This window comes from Thamnophis elegans, chromosome 12 (assembly GCF_009769535.1).
Source record: "Thamnophis elegans isolate rThaEle1 chromosome 12, rThaEle1.pri, whole genome shotgun sequence".
In the NCBI taxonomy this organism is placed as follows: domain Eukaryota; kingdom Metazoa; phylum Chordata; class Lepidosauria; order Squamata; family Colubridae; genus Thamnophis; species Thamnophis elegans.
In genome coordinates this window covers 47,571,172-47,589,529 of record NC_045552.1, presented here as the reverse complement: position 1 = coordinate 47,589,529, position 18,358 = coordinate 47,571,172, and the positions used below count along the sequence as shown (strand labels likewise).

General features: G+C 48.3%; 1 protein-coding gene across 1 annotated transcript; it reads right to left on the bottom strand.

Moving 5' to 3' along the window:
• Nucleotides 1-1,136: 1,136 nt before the first annotated feature.
• On the bottom strand, nucleotides 1,137-18,151 carry BCORL1 (BCL6 corepressor like 1). Its single transcript, XM_032228408.1, has 8 exons — nucleotides 17,750-18,151; nucleotides 13,285-13,505; nucleotides 11,808-11,993; nucleotides 10,105-10,271; nucleotides 9,149-9,294; nucleotides 6,737-6,814; nucleotides 4,950-5,106; nucleotides 1,137-2,903 (listed from the first exon to the last, which is right to left on the bottom strand). The coding sequence occupies exons 1-8, from the start codon at nucleotides 18,129-18,131 to the stop codon at nucleotides 2,621-2,623; spliced, it is 1,620 nt and encodes a 539-aa protein (XP_032084299.1). The 5' UTR covers nucleotides 18,132-18,151; the 3' UTR covers nucleotides 1,137-2,620.
• Between the last annotated feature and the right edge of the window lie 207 nt (nucleotides 18,152-18,358).

The window sequence follows — 18,358 nt, the reverse complement described above, 5'->3', positions numbered from 1 at the left end:
GGAAGCCCCGCTGGTGGCAAAGAGCCAGAGGGCCTCATTCCAGTGGGACTGCATCATGGCCTGGAACTGGCTGACCATCTCAGCCTGCTGGGCCTCCAGGCGCCGACACCTGGCCTTGCACTCCCGCAGGTCTTCCCTCTGCTTGGCAAGCCTCTGCTTGTAAGTCCTCAGTGAGGTGCTTCTGCTGAGCCTCCTTCTCGGTTAGATCCAATTTTAACTGACCTGTTTGGCCAACTCTTTCTCCTGGTGTCTTAGCTCCAACAACTGTTTCCTGTTGAGGCCCTAAGGACTCCAGGCGGGCAGGCAAGGAGTGGCTGGGAGGGGAGGAACGAGTAGAGGCCGGCAAGGCGCCCCTCGACTTGAGTGACTTTGAGTTGGCCACGCCCACCCAGTCACATGCCTGCCTAGCCATGCCCACCCACCCAGTCATTAAGCAGATCATATTAGTGGTCCGTGGGATTTAAAATTATGAATTTAGTGGTCCTCGAGGTTGGGGACCCCTGGCTTAAACAGAACGCCGGTCAAGATTGCTCCGGCTTGGAATCCAGTTACTTTTGGGGAGCAGAGACTGCTAAAGAACAAAGGAGGAAACAAAGAGTTAAAAGGCTGCTCTTAAAACAGGAGCTCCCCATTGTTTTTACAATTCCCTTCCACTTTTGATGGCAGAAACAAAGACCTGGGATAGCTTTAGGCCACCTGAGGGGGGGGGGGAGGCTGTAAGCGTGGATCGGTCCCCGTTTCCTTGATTTTCTGCTGCTTTTGACTTATTCCCCCTTCCACACTTCTTGTTTGTGAAACAGAGCAAAATTCAACAGGGTCCCTGGGAGGAAGCGTTTCATCCCCTCTTCCCCCCCACCTCCCCGGCTCAAATGGGGTTGACACCGGTGTGCAGAGAGACAGGAGGCCGAATTTTGATCCAAGGAAAGAACTTCTCCATGGTCAGGATAAAACTACGGGGAGCTGCTGTTCCCCAGGGGAAGAGGACCCCAGCTCCATCATCTCTGCCTTCTGAATCGCACGTCGGTCCTCCACGCAGACCCCATCCCTTGCCCCCAAAGAGAAGCCGCGATGCCACGTTTCTCCCACCCAAAACTTTCTGCGCAAAGACACACAGACACACCCTCCCCCCCCCCGGGCGCCAGAAATGAGACACGGGAGACGGGGGCCCTGATGCAGGTTTTTCTGTACAGAAGTGTTTTTTGACACCAAAGCCTTGTTCAAGAATAAAACAAATCAAGAGGGGGGGGAAGAGGTGGAACCAGCAGCCAGAATAAACACCCAAAAGGCCGAAGCCTCGATGTGAGAGAAAGAAAGAGGGGAAGGAGATAAAAACAGAATGGTTTTGCTTATTAGGGAAGAAGGGGAAGTTTGGGGGGGGAGGGTCGAAGAGGCTGCCAGCCTCCTTGGAAAAGGGGAGAGGAGAGGGGTGGGAGGGGGGTGTCAGAAGAGGGAAGCGGAAGGAAACGCAGCTTCCCCAACCGGGGGGGGGGGGGGGCGCCGGGAGGCGGGGTGGACCGCAACACAAAAGAATGAAAAAGCATCCTGACACCCCCATCCCGTTCCAGGGGAGCGCCAGTGAAATGGGACTGCCCAGTTCTTGGTTAGCACCTGTACATTAAAACTGTACCATCTATGCCCCTCATTGCCCTTTTCCTGCCCCCTCCAAGCTGGGCCACTGCTCCACCGCCTGGCCAAAGATGGTGGCCTGGCCACCCGATTGGAACTGAGAGAGATTTTTTTTAAAAAACCAACCCCCCCCCCTCAAAAAAAAAATAGGGTGGAGACAAGGAGAAAAAAAAGTTAAGACCAGAATAGTGAAACTCCTTTGGCTCCATACCGATCCAGTCCCCATCCGTCTCTCCAAAACAGCAGAGACGAGACGATCTTCTGGAAAAGGGCAGGGGGGTGGGGGGAAGCCAAAGAGGGAATCATCCCCCACCCCCAATCCAAAATAATGTGGATGTCCCTCCAAACGAAAGAAGGAACACTGCGGGGCAACCCCCATCCTTCCCCCCCCCCTCACATTTCATGAAATCCCAAGTGAGGGGAAAGCAGCAGCACAGCAGCAGTCTGGTCCAGCCGGGATTTGGGGAGTGGGTGTGTGGGTGGGTGGGTAGGGGGCTCTGGGAAGACACCCCCTCCTGCAACTCAACTCTTCCCAAGAATCACAGTGATACAGACCTAGCAAGAAATCCCCCTCCCCCCCCCTTGCCCCACTCAAAGGAACACCACAAATTAAATACTAATTAAATAAATACCCTGGAAGAACTTGGGACAGGGTTTAAAAGTGAGGGGTGGGGGGAAAAGGGGAGATGCGTTCCACTCCAAAACCACCAAGGCCTGCAAGAAGGAGGAGAGGGGCAGCACACTTCAAGTCCGGGGGGAGGGGGGAAGGTGAGGGAAGAGGCAGTTTCTGACCTTCTCCCCCCCCCACGCATCTCCCCCAAATGGGAGGAGAGCAACCAGCTGCCGACAGTCAATAGAAGGGCTGTGGACAGCGCTTTCGGCCTCCAGAAGGCCGCCTCATTGGTCCATTATTGCCTCGGGGTGCAGTCCGACGGGTGGTGGAGATGGTGGGGGGGGCTTCCTCTGGCTGGCCTGTTGGGGAGATGTCTCCCAGTCAGCTGCTCCAGGCTTCGAATGCCACGTCAGAGCCCAACAATCGGACCAGCTCCGGCTGGTAACGGACCAGCTCGACCGTCTCTACGGCGCCCGGAGTTGCCGGGGGACACACGTATTCCTGGATTTCTTCCGGAGACAAGACTTGGCTGAGCGAGATCTGGTGCTGGAACTCGGCTCGGGGCAGAGTCGTCACTTCAAAGTGCGGGAAGCGAGCTTGAAAGATGCGGGAGGAGAGTTTCAGGCGCTTGAGGACGTCCGAGAAGAGGAACCAGTTGCAGGGCCTGGCGAGGAGACAAAAGGGACGATATGGAGGTCATGGGTGGGTGGAACACCACCCCTCCCCAGGAAACCCCGAGGTCTGCTCTGCTATTTTCTTCCAGAATCTCCCCAAGGACTTTTCTTTAGTTTTTTTTAAATGTTTACAACAATTTTATTAATTTATGATACACCCCCCCCCCAAAAAAATCATCAAAGCAAAAAGTAGTAGGGGGAAAGGGAATAGCGTGGGAAAGAAGGGAGGAAAAAGACTCTTTTTTTCCCAAGTGTTTTCTGAAAAGGAAAATGTTGGATCCTCCACCCTTGCTTGGGAGTTACGATCCAGATCTGCTTTCAAAAGGCAAAGAACAACGGCCCCTTTTGTTTACAGGCAGTGCTCGAATTACGACCACAAATTCCTCTCGCTAAGAGAGACAGGTTGTCACCTGAGCTTTGCCTCGTTTTTTGCAAACTCTCTTGTGAAGCGCTGCCGTTGTCTTCCCCGTTGACTGGGCTTTGTTCGAAGGTCACGGGAGGGGATGATGTGACCCTCGAGACACCGCAACCGTCATCAATATGAGTCAGTTGCCGAGCATCTGGATTTGGATCAGGTGGCCCTGGGGCAGGCTGCAACCGTCGGCATGAAAAACGGCCACAATTAACTTTTTCAGTGCCAATGTTAATTTCGAGAGCTCCTTAAATGAACCGTTGTAAGTCGAGAATTAACTACTTCTAGTCCTCGCCCTGCAAATCCTTCGGTCAGGGAACTATGGGGCTTTAGACCCCTCAGTCACTCCCACCTTGTCTCCCATCCCTGAGGCTGCCGTTGCACACGGCTTTCCCTCTCTCCATCAGTCGCCAAGCTTCCTCTGACAAGATATTGATGCTGTATAATCCAGCAGTCCCCAATCTTTACGGCTTGGCAGCCTGCCTGGGGGGAAGAGAGGGAGGGGAACTGGGCCACGTGAGGACCGGGCTGGCCACTTGCAAAAGTTGAGCTGCGCACATTGTCTGCAGCCAGCAATTCACAGGGCCCGATTCCAAATTACGCCATGGCCTGGCAGTGGGCCACAGCCCGGGGACCATTGCCGTAACCGCCAATCTTTAAGCTGAAAATCAATTATTTGGAAAGCAATATTGTTTCATCAGCAACAAAGGAAACCAGTGCCAGAGTAAAGCCATCCGAGGAACAAGTTTAAGAAGGTCTTATTCGTTATTCATGACGGCAAGTGAAAAAATCATTTGTCATGGACTGAGGGATATTCCCCATAAATACAAGTATTTCACATTTTTTTGTAAACAGCCAAGCATTTATAATCAAGTTGGTGGATATTTAAATGATCGCTGATCATGAAAAAGTTGTATTCCCCCCACCCCCCCCCCAAAAATGTCTAAATAACTATGGGACAACGGAGATTTTTTTAAAATTAAAAAACTGCGTTTGTTGGGTGAGATTAGGCCCGTCTCTCGCCAGATTTGGCTTGGCTTTCTTATTAATTGGCTGCTCCGTGATGCCGGCTGGAAGATTGTGGAAATTAAATGTATCTGGCAGGTTAAAAATGAACAGAGGGCAGCTGCAAGGTTCAAAATAGATGTATTAGGTTGTGGTAACACCATAAGACTCTGGGGGTTTGGAACTGGCTGCAGATTCACCGTCCCTCTGCCTGATCCTCCCAAGCCCTCGATCTGTAGAATGGGCCTCCCTCACCACCACCACCCCAATAAATTCCACTCTCTTGCATCAGGCTTTTGCCAGCCTATCATTTGGCACAGCAGGTTGCCCGGATGCCCTTCCTCTCACGGAGCAGCTGGCAAGCCCCCGCAGGCTCTGCCCAAGCTCAGAAATCAGAGGAAAGAAGGGGGGTGGGGGCTCGCCTAGGGGAACCTTCCCCAAAGATGCTCCCCTTTTCTTTTCGGATTGTCCTCTTCTCCTTGCCAGAGAGGGCGGAAAGCCCTATGAAGCGGTATATAAGTCTAACTGCTATTGCTATTGCCAGGATTCCTAGACCCAGGCGCCTCCGCCTTCAAAAACCAGCCGAGGGTGCGCCTCCACATTCTTGCCCGATACTTACCCTCGGGAGACGGAAACTTGCAGGTTGTAGCAAGCAAGCAGTGGCTTCTCCGAGAACTCAAACATTAAGCTGTCCGAGTCCTGCTCCTCCTCCTCCTCCTGATCGGAGCCCCCAGGAGGGTCGAGCAGAAGGTCGCAGCTGATCTCCTCTTTCTCCTCTGAAAAAGATGCGAAAGACAGGGAGGGAAGGTGAAGGAAGAGGCCGCTGGCAGATGTCCCTGGTCTGCGTGCTGGGCCCGGGCCGTTAACGGCTCATTCGTGGCTGCGGCAGAAGCTCGGAGGCGAAGACACAAGCAGACGGAGAAGACAGAGGTAAGGTCTGCAAGAGCACCGGGAGGAGGCAGGGCCCCCAAATTACAGGCTCGCGTTGCTTTGAAGCCGGCTTAAAAGAAAAAACAACCCGCTCCCTAATTCTTCTGGCTGCAGGATGGACAAGCAATATCCCTTCTTTTTTGCCCTGCTGTGGTGGTGGTGGTGGTGGTGGTGGTGGGAAGGGGACTTGAGGAATAGCTGAGTCTCTTACTCGACTAGTAAAACTAGCAACAACATCGGTAAATGGGGTCGGGTGGAGGGAGCTCAAAAAAACGGTAGGAAGAGAAATTTTGGCCAGGTGCCCCATCTGTGTTTCTGCAGGACGGTGAATTCTGCACTTGGGAGACAGGGAGAGGAGAGGGGAAGGGAAAAGGAGAGAAAGGAGACAAAAGGAAAGGGGAGAGGAAAGAGAAGGAAAGGAAAGGAAAAAGAAGGGAAAGGAAAGGAGGAAGGAAAGGAAAAGAGAAAGAAGGAAAGGAAAAAGGAAAAGAAAGGATGAAAAGAAAGGAGGATGGAAAGGAAAGGAAGGGGGAAAGGAAAGGAAAAAGGAAGAAAGGAAAAGAAGGGAAAGGAAAGGAGGAAGGAAAGGAAAGGAGGAAGGAAAGGAAAAGATGAAAAGAAAGGAGGATGGAAAGAAAAAAAGGAAAAAGGAAGGAAGGAAGAAAGGAAAGGAGGAATAGGGAGGAAAGGAGGAAGGAAAGGGAAAGGGAAAAAGGAAAAAGGAAGGGAAGAAGGGAAAAGAAAGGAAAGGAAAAGGGGGAAAGGAAAAAGGAGGAAAGGAAAGGAAAAAGAAGGGAAAGGAAAGGAGGAAGGAAAGGAAAAGAGAAAGAAGGAAAGGAAAAAGAAAAAGAAAGGATGAAAAGAAAGGAGGATGGAAAGGAAAGGAAGGGGGAAAGGAAAGGAAAAAAGGAAAAAGGAAGGAAGGAAGGAAAGGAGGAAGGAAAAAAAGGGAAAGGAAAAAAGGAAAAAGGAAAGGAAGAAGGGAAAGAAGAAAGGAAAGGAAAAAGGGGAAAGGAAAGGAGGAATAGGGAGGAAAGGAAAGGAGAGGAAAAAGAAGGGGGAAAGGAAAGGAAGAAAGGAAAGGAAAGGAGAACCGAGAGGAGGCAGAGGTGAAACTTGTACTTGTTAACGGGGCATGTTTTCAACCACGAAACCAAAACCAAACCACCGCATCCATCCAAGACCAAGATTTTTTTTTTGAAGACTGTCATTCAAGTACAGCTTTCAAGGCCCTACTTTTTTGGAGGGGGAGGGGGGAGCAGACTGACTAAGCGTTTTCTTCTCCAGAGGCTCCTCAATTAGGAAGCCACGGAAGGAAAAGGGGAGAAGCCCACCTTTGTTGTCAATGTCATTAAGTTCCCCCACCCACCCCCCATATCTCCTGCCACTCAGGGGACAGGAGGAGATTAACACGGACCAAAGTGGCTCGGGTTGGCTATGGGGTCAAAACAGGCAGTGGCTGGATTCTCTGCTCACCTAGTACCGAGCTGCTGTGAAAATCCCAGGCGGTCTGGGGATCCCCATCAGGTCGTCCCTGCAGGTCCAAGAGGTGATCTACAAGAAAGGCAACCCAGGAAGAAGCAAGCTGAGGTGGATTCCCTTGATCCCAGGCTCTTGAGAAAGACCCCCAAATAGCTATCTTTAAAAAAAAAAAATCACACTGGAATAAGCACAATTTTGCAAATCAGTTGCTTCTGTTTGTTGCTGAAAAAGCTTTCATGCAAAACCCACCATGTAGACTTTGCAATTTCAAACCCGTCTCAGCCTTTCCTCGGATGATGATAACAACACCAAAACAACAACAACAACAACAACAACAACAACAACATATCCTCCGACGTTACCTTAACAGTTCCTAGGGCCTTGGTTAGGACTCAAGCTGTTGAGCTACCAACCAGCCCCAAAGGCTGTGAATCTCACTAAAGATTAACCACATAACAATAATTAGCATCATCATCATCGAAACTACCCGATTATGGATGAAACATGTAACAGTGACACCCATTGTCATCAGGACACCTGGTACCAGGTCCAAGAATTTTGAAAGGTACATCAAGAAGTTGCAGCTTCCTGCAATAAAACCAGCGGAACTGCAAAAAACTGCGCTGCTCAGTACATCTTATATTTTAAGGTGGTACCGTATTTCTCAGAGTATAAAACAGGGTGAAAATTTGGGTGTGTCTTATACACCGAATGTAGCCCCACCCACCCACCGGCCCCAACCCTTTGGTCTCTGCCTCCCAGCAATTTACCTCCTTGCAGCAAAGGGGGGCTTGCGGAGGCTTCCATAAGTTATAGCAATCCCTGCAGCCTGTAACAGCTGATGATCGGGAGATATTGAAAGTGAAACTTGCTGTTTGCTCCACCTGGCAAATTGCTGGGAGGCAGATTTTTTTTTTCTTGTGCCAGTCAGGCTGTTTGCTGCAAGGAGGTAAGTCAACAACTATAAATGCCTATAGAATGTTCAAATTATTAGACTCATTTTTTTAAAGACTGCTTTATTATTGTTGTAGACAACGTAACAAAATGAAGAAGCTTGATCTGAAGAGGCCTAGTGCTATTGTTTTAAAAAGTGCTGTTCTTTTAAATAGCAGAGAATAACTATACTTCCGGCATCAATTTTAACAGCATCTGTACAAGTATAGTCTAAAATATAACACTACAAACAGTGTATATTGTCTGTACCAGGGGTGGGTTTCAACCGGTTCGCGGCGGTCCCTGTGAACTGGTTGGTCGGCGAACCCGGAAGTAAGTAACTTCCGGGAACGGCGAAGAGCCCACCCGCGTGCCCGTGCTCCTTACCCGGTTTTGACGAGTTCTGCGCTTCCACGCATGCGCAGGACGCATACAGCGCCTGCGCGATCCTCCAGGAGCAGCTGGAGCATCACACAGACGCTAGTACGCATGCGTGCACCGCACGCGTGCGCGAGGACGCCGCCGGCCCCGTTCTAACCAAACCGGTTGGAACGGGGCGAGAAACCCACCCCTGGTCTGTACTGTTTGTTGCAAGGAGGCAAATTGTTGGGAGGCAGAGGCAGATATTTTTCCCTTGTTTTCCTCCCCAAAATCTAGGTGCGTCTTATACTCCGGAGCATCTTATACTCTGAAAAATACAGTACTTGGTTGATACCTAGGACACTGGCAGCAACCCGTATCAACCATTAGCACCAGTCAATGGTATTTGTGATGCATTTTTGAATGTTCAGTTGACTGAGTTTCATGTTTAATGAATAAAGTATATGATTATCATCATCATCAACATGTCGCAGCCAATTCAAGTATCCAGCTGTTCCTCTGCTAGAAATCAGTAATCATCATCGTAATCTTTTAGCGACCCCATAATCCCTGGCGGGGTGGAGTCTGGGCAACTGAATGGAGCTGAGTCAGAAGTGGTATTCTGCCAGTTTGCACTGGTTTAGGCAAACCAAGTGGCAACAGCGGGAGACTCCGCCCACCCACATAGATGTCATCATGAACGCTCTGTGCGCGCACTCCCAGTTCCGAAGGAAGAGGATTTCATGCCTGAGCTGAGTGTTTACTGACCCAATGCCTTTCCTGTTGCCAATGCGAAGTTTTTTTTTCTTCAGCAGATATATTCTCATTGTGCCCAAAGAGAGAAATATTTGCCACAACCTAGGATCGAACTCACAGCCTCCTGATTGTTGAGGCGAGAGCTTCACCTCTAGGCCACCGCACCACTCCTCCTAGAAATTGGTAATCCATCCACAAAATTGAAATAGATTTTCCATTTCAACGTAGTCTTCTGTATGCGTTTTCCATCCCTGTGGAGGATGGATGGATGGAGGGGAGGGAGGGAGGGACCGAGGATGATGGATAAGTAAAGAGCGGACCAAACAACCGTTTTCCTTTTAGGAGGAAGCAACTTACCAGTCAGGAAGCTCTTCATCACATCGCTGTTGGCTAGCTTCAAGGCCGTCTGCCCGGAATAGGTGGCTAGGGTTGGATCAGCACCGTAGGAGAGGAGCAGCCACAAAATCTTCAGGTTGTCGTTCGCGACTGCATCGTGTACAGGCCTGTTGAGGTGGAGGGAAACTTTTAAATAAATGTCATTGCCTCCACTTCCTAGAATGGGCCAAGCGTTTTTTCAGATCTTACGGCTGTAGCCCAGGGATCAAGACTATCACCATTTCCTTGGTTCCTTCCCGCTAACATTTGTAACACCGCGAAAGAAATTCGCCATCTGAATATTCTTGGTTTTCGTTCCCCTTCGGCAATATCGTTCGTTCTCATATGTTCAAATCTAGTCCATGATATTATACCAACTTTAGAATATTGATCAACATTGCCGTATTTTTCGGAGTATAAGACGCACCAAGATTTTGAAGAGGCAAATTTAAAAAAAAGTTTTTGCACTCTGCAGACCTCCTGAAAACGGCCCGTTTTTCACGAAAATGGGTCTGTTTTTTAATTTAAAAAAAAGGGCATGCATAGCCTTAGAAGGCTTGTAGAGTGCCCCAGGGAGCTGGGGGACAAAAATGAGCAAAAAACACCCTGTTTTTCGCGCATCTTTGCCGTTCCCCAGTCCCCAGCAGCACTCTGGAAGCCTCCTAAAGGCTATGCAGGGCCATTTTTGCAAAGGGGGCGGGGTTTCAGGAAGCCAAAAATGCTGTATTCAGTATATAAGACGCACTCAGATTTTCACCCTCTTTTTTGAGGGAAAAAGGTATGTCTTATACTCCAGAAAATACCGTACTTAAGGAACCAGCAGACTTGTGTTTACATACATCCTCCATTTTATACCATCCAAAAGTTGGAATCCAGGATTCCCACCTCCCTCCCAATGGCCCCATATCCTCCGTTCCCCGAGGAGGATCCCGACTTGCCTGGTGCCATCCTGTGCGCTGCAATTCACGTTGGCCCCGTGTTCCAGCAACGTCTGCAGGATGTCTACCCAGCCCCGAGCGCAGGCCTCATGCAGAGCGGTGTACCCGGCATTGTCTCGGTGGTTGACGTCGTTGTTTGGCTTCTGCAGGCAGTACATCACCACGTCCTGCAAGAGGAAGGCCGCGGTTGGGCTTGACTTCACGCATATTGGGATGGGAATGTCCACGATGGAAGCGAGGTGGCGGTTAAGTGAACCGCGCCTGGTTTTATGACTTTTGGGGGGGCGGGCAATGGTGGTTGGAAATGAAATCACGGCAGTTGTTAAGTGAATCACATGGTTATTAAGCAAATCACACGGTTATTAAGTGAGTCCAATTCCCAATTGGCTTGGCTATTTAATAGAATAGAGTAGAGCAGAGCAGAGCAGAGCAGAACAAAGCAGAATTATGGAATAAGAGTAGAGTATAATGCAATGGAATAGAATTTTGGAGTAGGGTGGCATGGAATAGAATAGAATTATGGAGTAGAGTAGAATTATGGAATAAAGTATAATGCAATGGAATAGAATTATGGAGTAGAGTAGAGTAGAATTATGGAATAGAGTAAAGTATAATGCAATGGAATAGAATTATGGAGTAGAGTAGAATTATGGAATAAGAGTAGAGTATAATGCAATGGAATAGAATTATGGAGTAGAGTAGAGTAGAGTAGAGTAGACTAGAGTAGAATTATGGAATAAGAATAGAGTATAATGCAATGGAATAGAATTATGGAATAGAGTAGAGTAGAGTAGAATTATGGAATAAAGTATAATGCAATGGAATAGAATTATGGAGTAGAGTAGAATTATGGAATAGAGTAAAGTATAATGCAATGGAATAGAATTATGGAGTAGAGTAGAGTAGAGTAGAGTAGAGTAGAGTAGAGTAGAGTAGAGTAGAGTAGAGTAGAGTAGAGTAGAGTAGAGTAGAGTAGAGTAGAGTAGAGTAGAATTATGGAATAAGAATAGAGTATAATGCAATGGAATAGAATTATGGAGTAGAGTAGAGTAGAGTGGAGTGGAATAGGATAGAATTGTGGAGTAGAGCTGGAAAGGATCTTGGAGCTCAAGCAGGAGACCCTTTACTATCTCAGACAATTGACTGTCCCGTCTCTTGTTAAAAACCTCCAGTGATGAAACACCCACAATTTCTGAAGACAACTTCTGTTCCCCTGGCTAATTGTCCTCACTATTAGGGGGCTGCGACGGTCTCCTGCAGCCCTCTGCCAGCAAAAACGGAGCTCAGGGTGCCATGCGCAACTCCACTCCCCCCCGCTCTGTTTTCGCTGGCAGAGGACTAGCAAAACAAACTAAAAACCAAACAGAAGTAGAAATATTTCCCCTTTTGCATCTGAGCATTCAGGAAGGGGCAGGAAAGAAGAAAGGGAAAGACAAAGAAAAAGAAGGGAAGAGAGCAAGGAAGAAAAAAAAGGAAAGAGGGAAAGGAAGAAGAAAGGAGAATGAAGAGGGAAGGAAAAAGAAAAGGAAGGAAGGAATTAAGGCTATGATGAGAGGGAGGGCCACCACAGGGATACGAGTGACATTGAGCTGGCCATGCTTACTATGCCCCCCCTAAGGTCAAACACAACCCTGATGCAGCCCTCAATGAAATCGCGTTTGACACCCCTGCTCTATAGCATTAGCCCCCAAATCAGCACTCACCTTATACCCAAGCCGGGCTGCTCTCTGCAGCAACGTTTCTCCAGCATTCTTGTTCACGATCAGACGCCGAGCTTCGGGGGGCACGGGTGGACTTGCGGGGGTCTCGGAGGTCCTCTCCATGCCGTGCTGCCGAACTTTGCCAAACGGGCTTGGTTCCCGGGACTTCTTTGGAGAGCGGGACTTGGCCTGGGGGCACACAAAAGACACGGAATTTGGTCAAGGTTGGGGAGAAAGACGCTTACGATCCCAGAGGGAAACAAAGAACAGGAAGTTGCTTGGTGCGCCCAACAATAATTCCTTCTGGGTAGTCCGGGCAGAATAAATGATGACCCTGAAATCAATTTATGCCAGTATTTCTGCTCAATACGGTTTGTTCTCCTTGCGGTGCCTGGCTAAATTGTCATTGTATTTCAGGGGACCATTTCCCATGTGCAAATGATAACTTTAATAATATTTTTAATTGCTTGAGTTCATTTCTTCTTTTGTGTTCTTTCTCTTTCTTTCTTTCTTTCTTTCTTTCTTTCTTTTTTATCTCTCTCTCCCCCTTCCTTCCTTTCCCTCCTCCCCACCTCTCTTGCTTCTTTGTACGCCATCTTTATTATTTTTACAAATCACTCATAGTGGCAAACATATCCAGCACACTTTCCTCCTCCCTCCCCCACAGCAGCAACAACCCTGTGAGGCAGGCTGGGCTGAAAGAGAGGGACTGGCTCAAAATCATCCAGCTGGTTTGCATGCCTAAGGTGGGATGGCCTCCTGCTTTCTAGCCCAGTGCCTCCATCACTAATCCAAACTGGCTTTCTTTTAGAATGGTTTTATTCTGTATTGATAGTGTAAAGTATTTGGAAGAATGACCCTTGCACATATGTGCTAATTGTTCCTGACTCTAGGGGGCGGTGCTCATCTCCGTTTCAAAGCCAAAGAGCCAGCGCTGTCCAAAGAAGTCTCTGTGGTCATGTGGCTGGCATGACTAAATGCAGAAAGCACCCAGGACGCTGTTACCTTCCCACCAAAGTGGTTCCTATTTTTCTACTTGCCTTTTTTACGTGTTTTCGAACCGCTAGGTTGGCTGAAGCTGGGACAAGTCACGGGAGCTCACTCCGTTACACGGCGCTAGGGATTCGAACTGCCGACCTTTCTAATTGACAACCTTAGCGTCTTAGCCACTGAGCCACCGTATAGAAATATAGCAAATGAATAAGTACAGCAATCAGATGACATCAATGCAGCCAAATCCCCAATTTGGTCATTCTGACCATCCCATTCCCAGCACCTCTCCTTACCCCAAAGGTGCTTTTTTCAGACTTGTATTTCCTGAAGACGCTTCGCTCCTCATCAGTTCAGTTCAGAACCGAAAAAGCTTCTTGGATGAGAAGCGAAAAGGTCATCAAGGAAAAACAAAATCCAATTGCCTTTTGAAAAAAACAACCCTGACCTGGATGATGGGAGAATCTCCATAGATCCCCATCCTCCTTACCTTCCCCTCTTCGCAGAGGCCCGACAGGTGTTTGGTTTTGCATTTGCGCTTCCCGGAAGGTTTCTCCAGCCCTTCTTGGATGGGAGCCATGCCGGAGTGATCCAGGAGAAAGCCATTCTGGAAGTCCAGGTGGCCTTGTAGGGATGGAGAGAGCCGGCTCCTCAGGCAGAGCTCAGAGCCTTTGCCCAGAGCTGAGCTTTTGTGCTTTCTGTACCGGAAGTCTGGCAAACCACAGAGAGAGAGAGAGGGAGAGAAAGAAAGGTTAGAGGCGTCCTTGGAGAAAAGATGCTGCCCTCCGAAATTTGTCTGAGAGAGAGAGGAGGGGGAGGGAGGGAGGGAGAAGGAGAGAGGAGGGCCGAGAAAAAGAAGGGAGCAGCAACAATCAAACACGGGTCTACCTTTTTTTTGAAAATTTGTTCCTTGGGCTCATTGGCTAACTTGAATAGATGCTCACTTTGGGCATGAAATAAATCCTAATCTTTGGAAGAACCCCGACTGTGTGCTGTGATCTATAGTCCTACATATAGTATTCTCTCTCTCTCTCTCTCTTTCATATCTATCTCTATAACTCTCTCTATATGTCTATCTGTATCTCTCTGTCTGTCTATCTATCTATCATCTATCATCAATCTCTCTCACTCACTCTCTATATATATACTGTATATGTCTATCTGTACCTCTCTGTCTATCTGTCTGTCTGTCTGTTTATCTCTCTATCTCTCATCAATCTATCTATTATACCCCTCTCTCTCTCTCACACACACACACTCTATATACTGTATATGTCTCTGTACCTCTCTGTCTATCTGTCTGTCTGCCTGTCTATCTATCTATCATCAATCATCAATCTATCTATTATACCCCCTCTATCTATCTATCTATCTATCTATCTATCTATCTATCTATCTATCTATCTATCTATCTATCTATCATCTATCATCCATCTATCCATCTATCCATCTATCCATCTATCCATCTATCCATCTATCCATCTATCCATCTATCTATCTATCTATCTATCTATCTATCTATCTATCTATCTATCTATCTATCTTTAAAGTCACAACCCCTGGTATGCCCAAATATGGGAGGAAGTTCACTGCTTCCATATATGTGTTGTATTTCCACAAATACAACACACACACACACACACATATAGAGAGAGAGATTTTATATATAAAATCTATCTATCTATCTATCGTCCGTCTATCTATCTATCTATCTATCTATCTATCTATCTATCTATCTATCTATCTATCTATCTATCACTTATCCATCTCTCTCTCTCTTCTATGTATCTCTTCTATGTATCTCTCTATATCTATCATCCATCCCTCCCTCCCTCTCTCCATCGGACTATCACTGTTGTATGTTACAATTCTTGATGAATATATTTTTAATGTACACTGAGAGCTCATGCACCGAAGACCAATTCCTTGGGTGTCCAATTACACTTGGCCAATAAAGAATTCAATTCAATTCAATTCTAAAAGTAGTTAAAATGATGGCATACATATTGGTCATGGGCTAAATTTCTACATTTGGTTGATTTGAAGTACTTCGATGTGTTTCACCAGCTCTTTTCCTACCAAGCAGACTTCTTCCCCTAAGTGTTCTACCCTTTTCGTGTCATAGTCCCTGACACCCGGCTTTCAGTCCAATCCAGACTATTTAAGACAGGGATGTTCAATCTTGGCAACTTTTAAGACTTGTGGCCTTCGGCTCCCAGAATTCTTCAGCCAGCATGATTTTAAGGGCACATGGTACTAAGCACTGGACCGCAATGAAAGACAGCCTGCCCTGCTAAAACATTTTAGACTGGAAGAAAAGCTATCTCTTCTTCTTGGTGGATTTGCCTTCTATTTTTCTAGTTGTATGTTAGAAAATGGGTTTTTATTATTAACTGCTTGCACTAAGCATCTCCTGCCACCCATCCTGGTTACTCGAGCCAAGTTCTACATCCGCATTCACAAACTGCCAGGGGGGAAAGGAAAGTCGATGTGATTCAAAAGCAAGGGATTCTGGGAAAATAGGGAAGGAAAGGCCCATCAAGGAAAGGCCCAGAAGGAAAGGATGGTAGGAAAAAAAGGAACTTCTGCCTTCTTACTAAAGGCTGCCTGTAGTCCTGCAAAAATAAGAGAGGAGGAAAAACTACAATCCAGAAGTTGCACAAGGACTCTTGAGAATTCAGGATCAGAATAATTCATTTGGCCAAGGGTGATGAGACACACATGGAATTTATCTACAGTGCAGAAGATAGAGAAGATGAAGAAGAAGAATTTCATCCCATCCCACCCCTTTTCCAGCTTCTGCATAATGTTCCTGCGTAATGCACCCTGCATGGATCCCCCCCCCCCAATCCTTCTCCTCCCCCCCCCCCCCGCAGCCCTTCCCGGCCTCTCTGTCTCTCTGTTGCAACCTTTCCTGCCTGCGACTGTCACGGGACTTGTGCGGGAGAAGCCTGCCCCCTGGCGGCTGTTGCAAGCAGGAGGCTGCAGGCCTTCTATTTTTGGAACGAGTGCAAGCAGCGGTAGAGCTGGGGGCCCCCGTTTCTGCGGAAGTGGGTTGCCCGAGCCAATCTGGAAAAGCCGCCATCTCCCTCCCATCCAAGATCCTCGTGGTTTGAAAAGAATAATAATAATAGCAACATCACAAGGGAGAGGGGGAAAGAAAGAAAGGGGGGGGGGAGAGAGAAAGAAAAAAAGAAAGAAGGAAAGAGAAAGAAGAGAAAGAAGGAAGGAAAGTAAGAAAGAAGGAAGGAAGGAAAGAAAGAGTGAGGGAGGGAAGGAGGGAGAGAGGAAGGAAGGAAGAAAAAGAAAGATAAAGAAAGAAGGAAAGAAGGAAAGAGAAAGGAAGGAAGGAAAGAAAAAAGGAGGGAGGGGCGGGAGGAGGAAGGAAGAAAGAAAAAAGAAAGAAGGAAGGAAGGAAAGAGAAAGAAAGAAAGGAAGAAGGAAAGAGAAAGAAAGATTATTTTTCAACTTTTTAAAACCGTGGCTGGCTGCTGCTTTTCAATGGCAGGAAGCAGATCGAGACAGGATGAAAAGCTCCAATTTGCAGGGAGGGGGGAGAGAAAGGGAAGGAGGGGGGGGGGCTACCGTCAACGCTTGGTGGCTGGTGAGGCAGATCGACACCAGAGAGGTTCTGCAAAGGGAACTGGGGTGGGCATCTCGGGGGGCGCTCAGGCCCGAGGTTGTGTTGCAATCTCCTGCACGGCTTAACCAATACAGGAAGTTGACGGTTTTTGTTCCCAAGCTGACCAGGAGAATCTCCCTTGTGCTGATGCTGGTGCTTCCCCATAACACACTATGAGCAGCCCATCAACCCTGGCCTGATCCTCTTACACGGAGGCTCTTTCTGCGCCAACTCAGGAAGCTCAAACTGCCCAAGGAGCTGCTGATTCTGTTCTACAGAGGAATTATTGAGTCTGTCATCTCCACCTCCATAACTGTCTGGTTTGGCTCTGCAACCCAACAAGACAGACACGGACTTCAGAGGAGAATCAGAACTGCAGAAAAAACAATGGCTACCAACCTGCCTTCCATTGAGGACCTGTACACTGCACGAGTCAACAAGAGGGCCGTGAAAATATCTACACACCCCTCGCATCCTGGACATAAATTGTTTCAACTCCTACCCTCAAAACGACACTATAGGGCCCTGCACACCAGAACAATAGATACAAGGACAGTTTGCTCCCGAACGCCATCACTCTGCTTAACAACTAATTCCCTCACCACTGTCAAACTATATACTAAGTCTCCTTACGGTTTATATTGATTGTTTCCTAATATGATTCACTTGCTTATTTGTACCCGATGGCTATCATTAAGTGTTGTGCCTTATGATTCTTGGCGAATGTATCTTGTCTTTTTATCTACACTGAGAACATCTGCACCAAAGACAAATTCCTTGTGTGTCCAATCACACTTGGCCAAGAAAGGATTCTATTCTATTCTTCCAGCCTGACCAGGAGGCTGGCGTGACCCGACAAAAGCGCGAACGTCATAAGCGCGCCGACAAAACCGCGGCGCTAAAACCGCAATGTCAAAAGCGCGCCGACAACAGCGCGCCGACAGAAGCGCGATTTAAGTTAAGGTTAGGTTTAGGGTTAGGTTCAGGGTTAGGTTTAGGGTAAGGTTCAGGGTTAGGTTTAGGGTTAGGTTTAGGGTAAGGTTTAGGGTTAGGTTTTGGGTTAGGTTACAGCGCGCTTCTTCGGCGCGCTGTTGTCGGCACGCTTCAGGGCTCATTCATCGCTCCTTCGTCACGCGGTTTTGTCGGCACGGTTTTGTCGGCGCGGTTTAGTGAGGCGCGCTTTTGTCGTTCGCACATTTGTGGTGGAACCGGAGGCTGGAAGCCTGGGGATGATGGGAGCTGCAATCCAGACCAGATTAGCAGATGAAGAGCGGTCACCTCGCGATCCTTCCTCCCCCCTCCCTCCCCCCCCTCCCAAAGCCCATCCTTTCACCTGCTTTGGATTTCCGCCGCTTGTGGCGGCAGCAGCTCAAGTGTTCCCCTTTGTCCCTTTCAATCAGATATTCTCCGCTTTGATACTTCCAGCTTTTCTGCCGCCTCCTTTTCTTCCTCTTGGCATGGCTGGTCTCCTCTTCGGCTTCCTTGCGGCTCCACAGCTGCCTGATGGCCTCCCCTGGCCAGAGCAGTCCCTGAGCCTTACTCGGGTGGAAGAGGCCTCTTTCCGACCGAGAGCGGTCCTTGCAGCTGGAGTGAGGCGAGAGGCGGTGGGACTTCCGTAGCCGGTGATGCTTCGGGGAAAGCTCTTCGGCTTCGTCGTTTGCCTCCTCCAACAGCGGCACCATCTCCTGCCCGCCTCCGTCACACTCGCCTAACATGCTGGAAGAGCTCCCTGTGGTCCCTGCAGGGGGGGGGGGGGGGAAGAGAAAGACCCCCGTCAAACTGGAAGCGCAGACTACCAAGAGCTGAGCTCCACTCTGGGGTGGCTTTATTTGGCTAAACTCATCACTGCTGGTGCTCTCTGACCTTGGTTTGTTTCCTTGGAGACGTTTCATTACCCAACTAGGTAACACCATCAGTGTTAACAAGGGGAAAGGGTTTGCTT

Coding starts and splice junctions, on each gene's coding strand:
- BCORL1 (XM_032228408.1), bottom strand. CDS start 18,131: ATGTTAGGCGAGTGTGACGGAGGCGGGCAGGAGATGGTGCCGCTGTTG. Junction 6,815..9,148: donor GATGAAGAGCTTCCTGACTG/GTAAGTTGCTTC, acceptor CCTTTCTTGTAG/ATCACCTCTTGGACCTGCAG. Junction 5,107..6,736: donor TCACAGCAGCTCGGTACTAG/GTGAGCAGAGAA, acceptor CATCTTTTTCAG/AGGAGAAAGAGGAGATCAGC.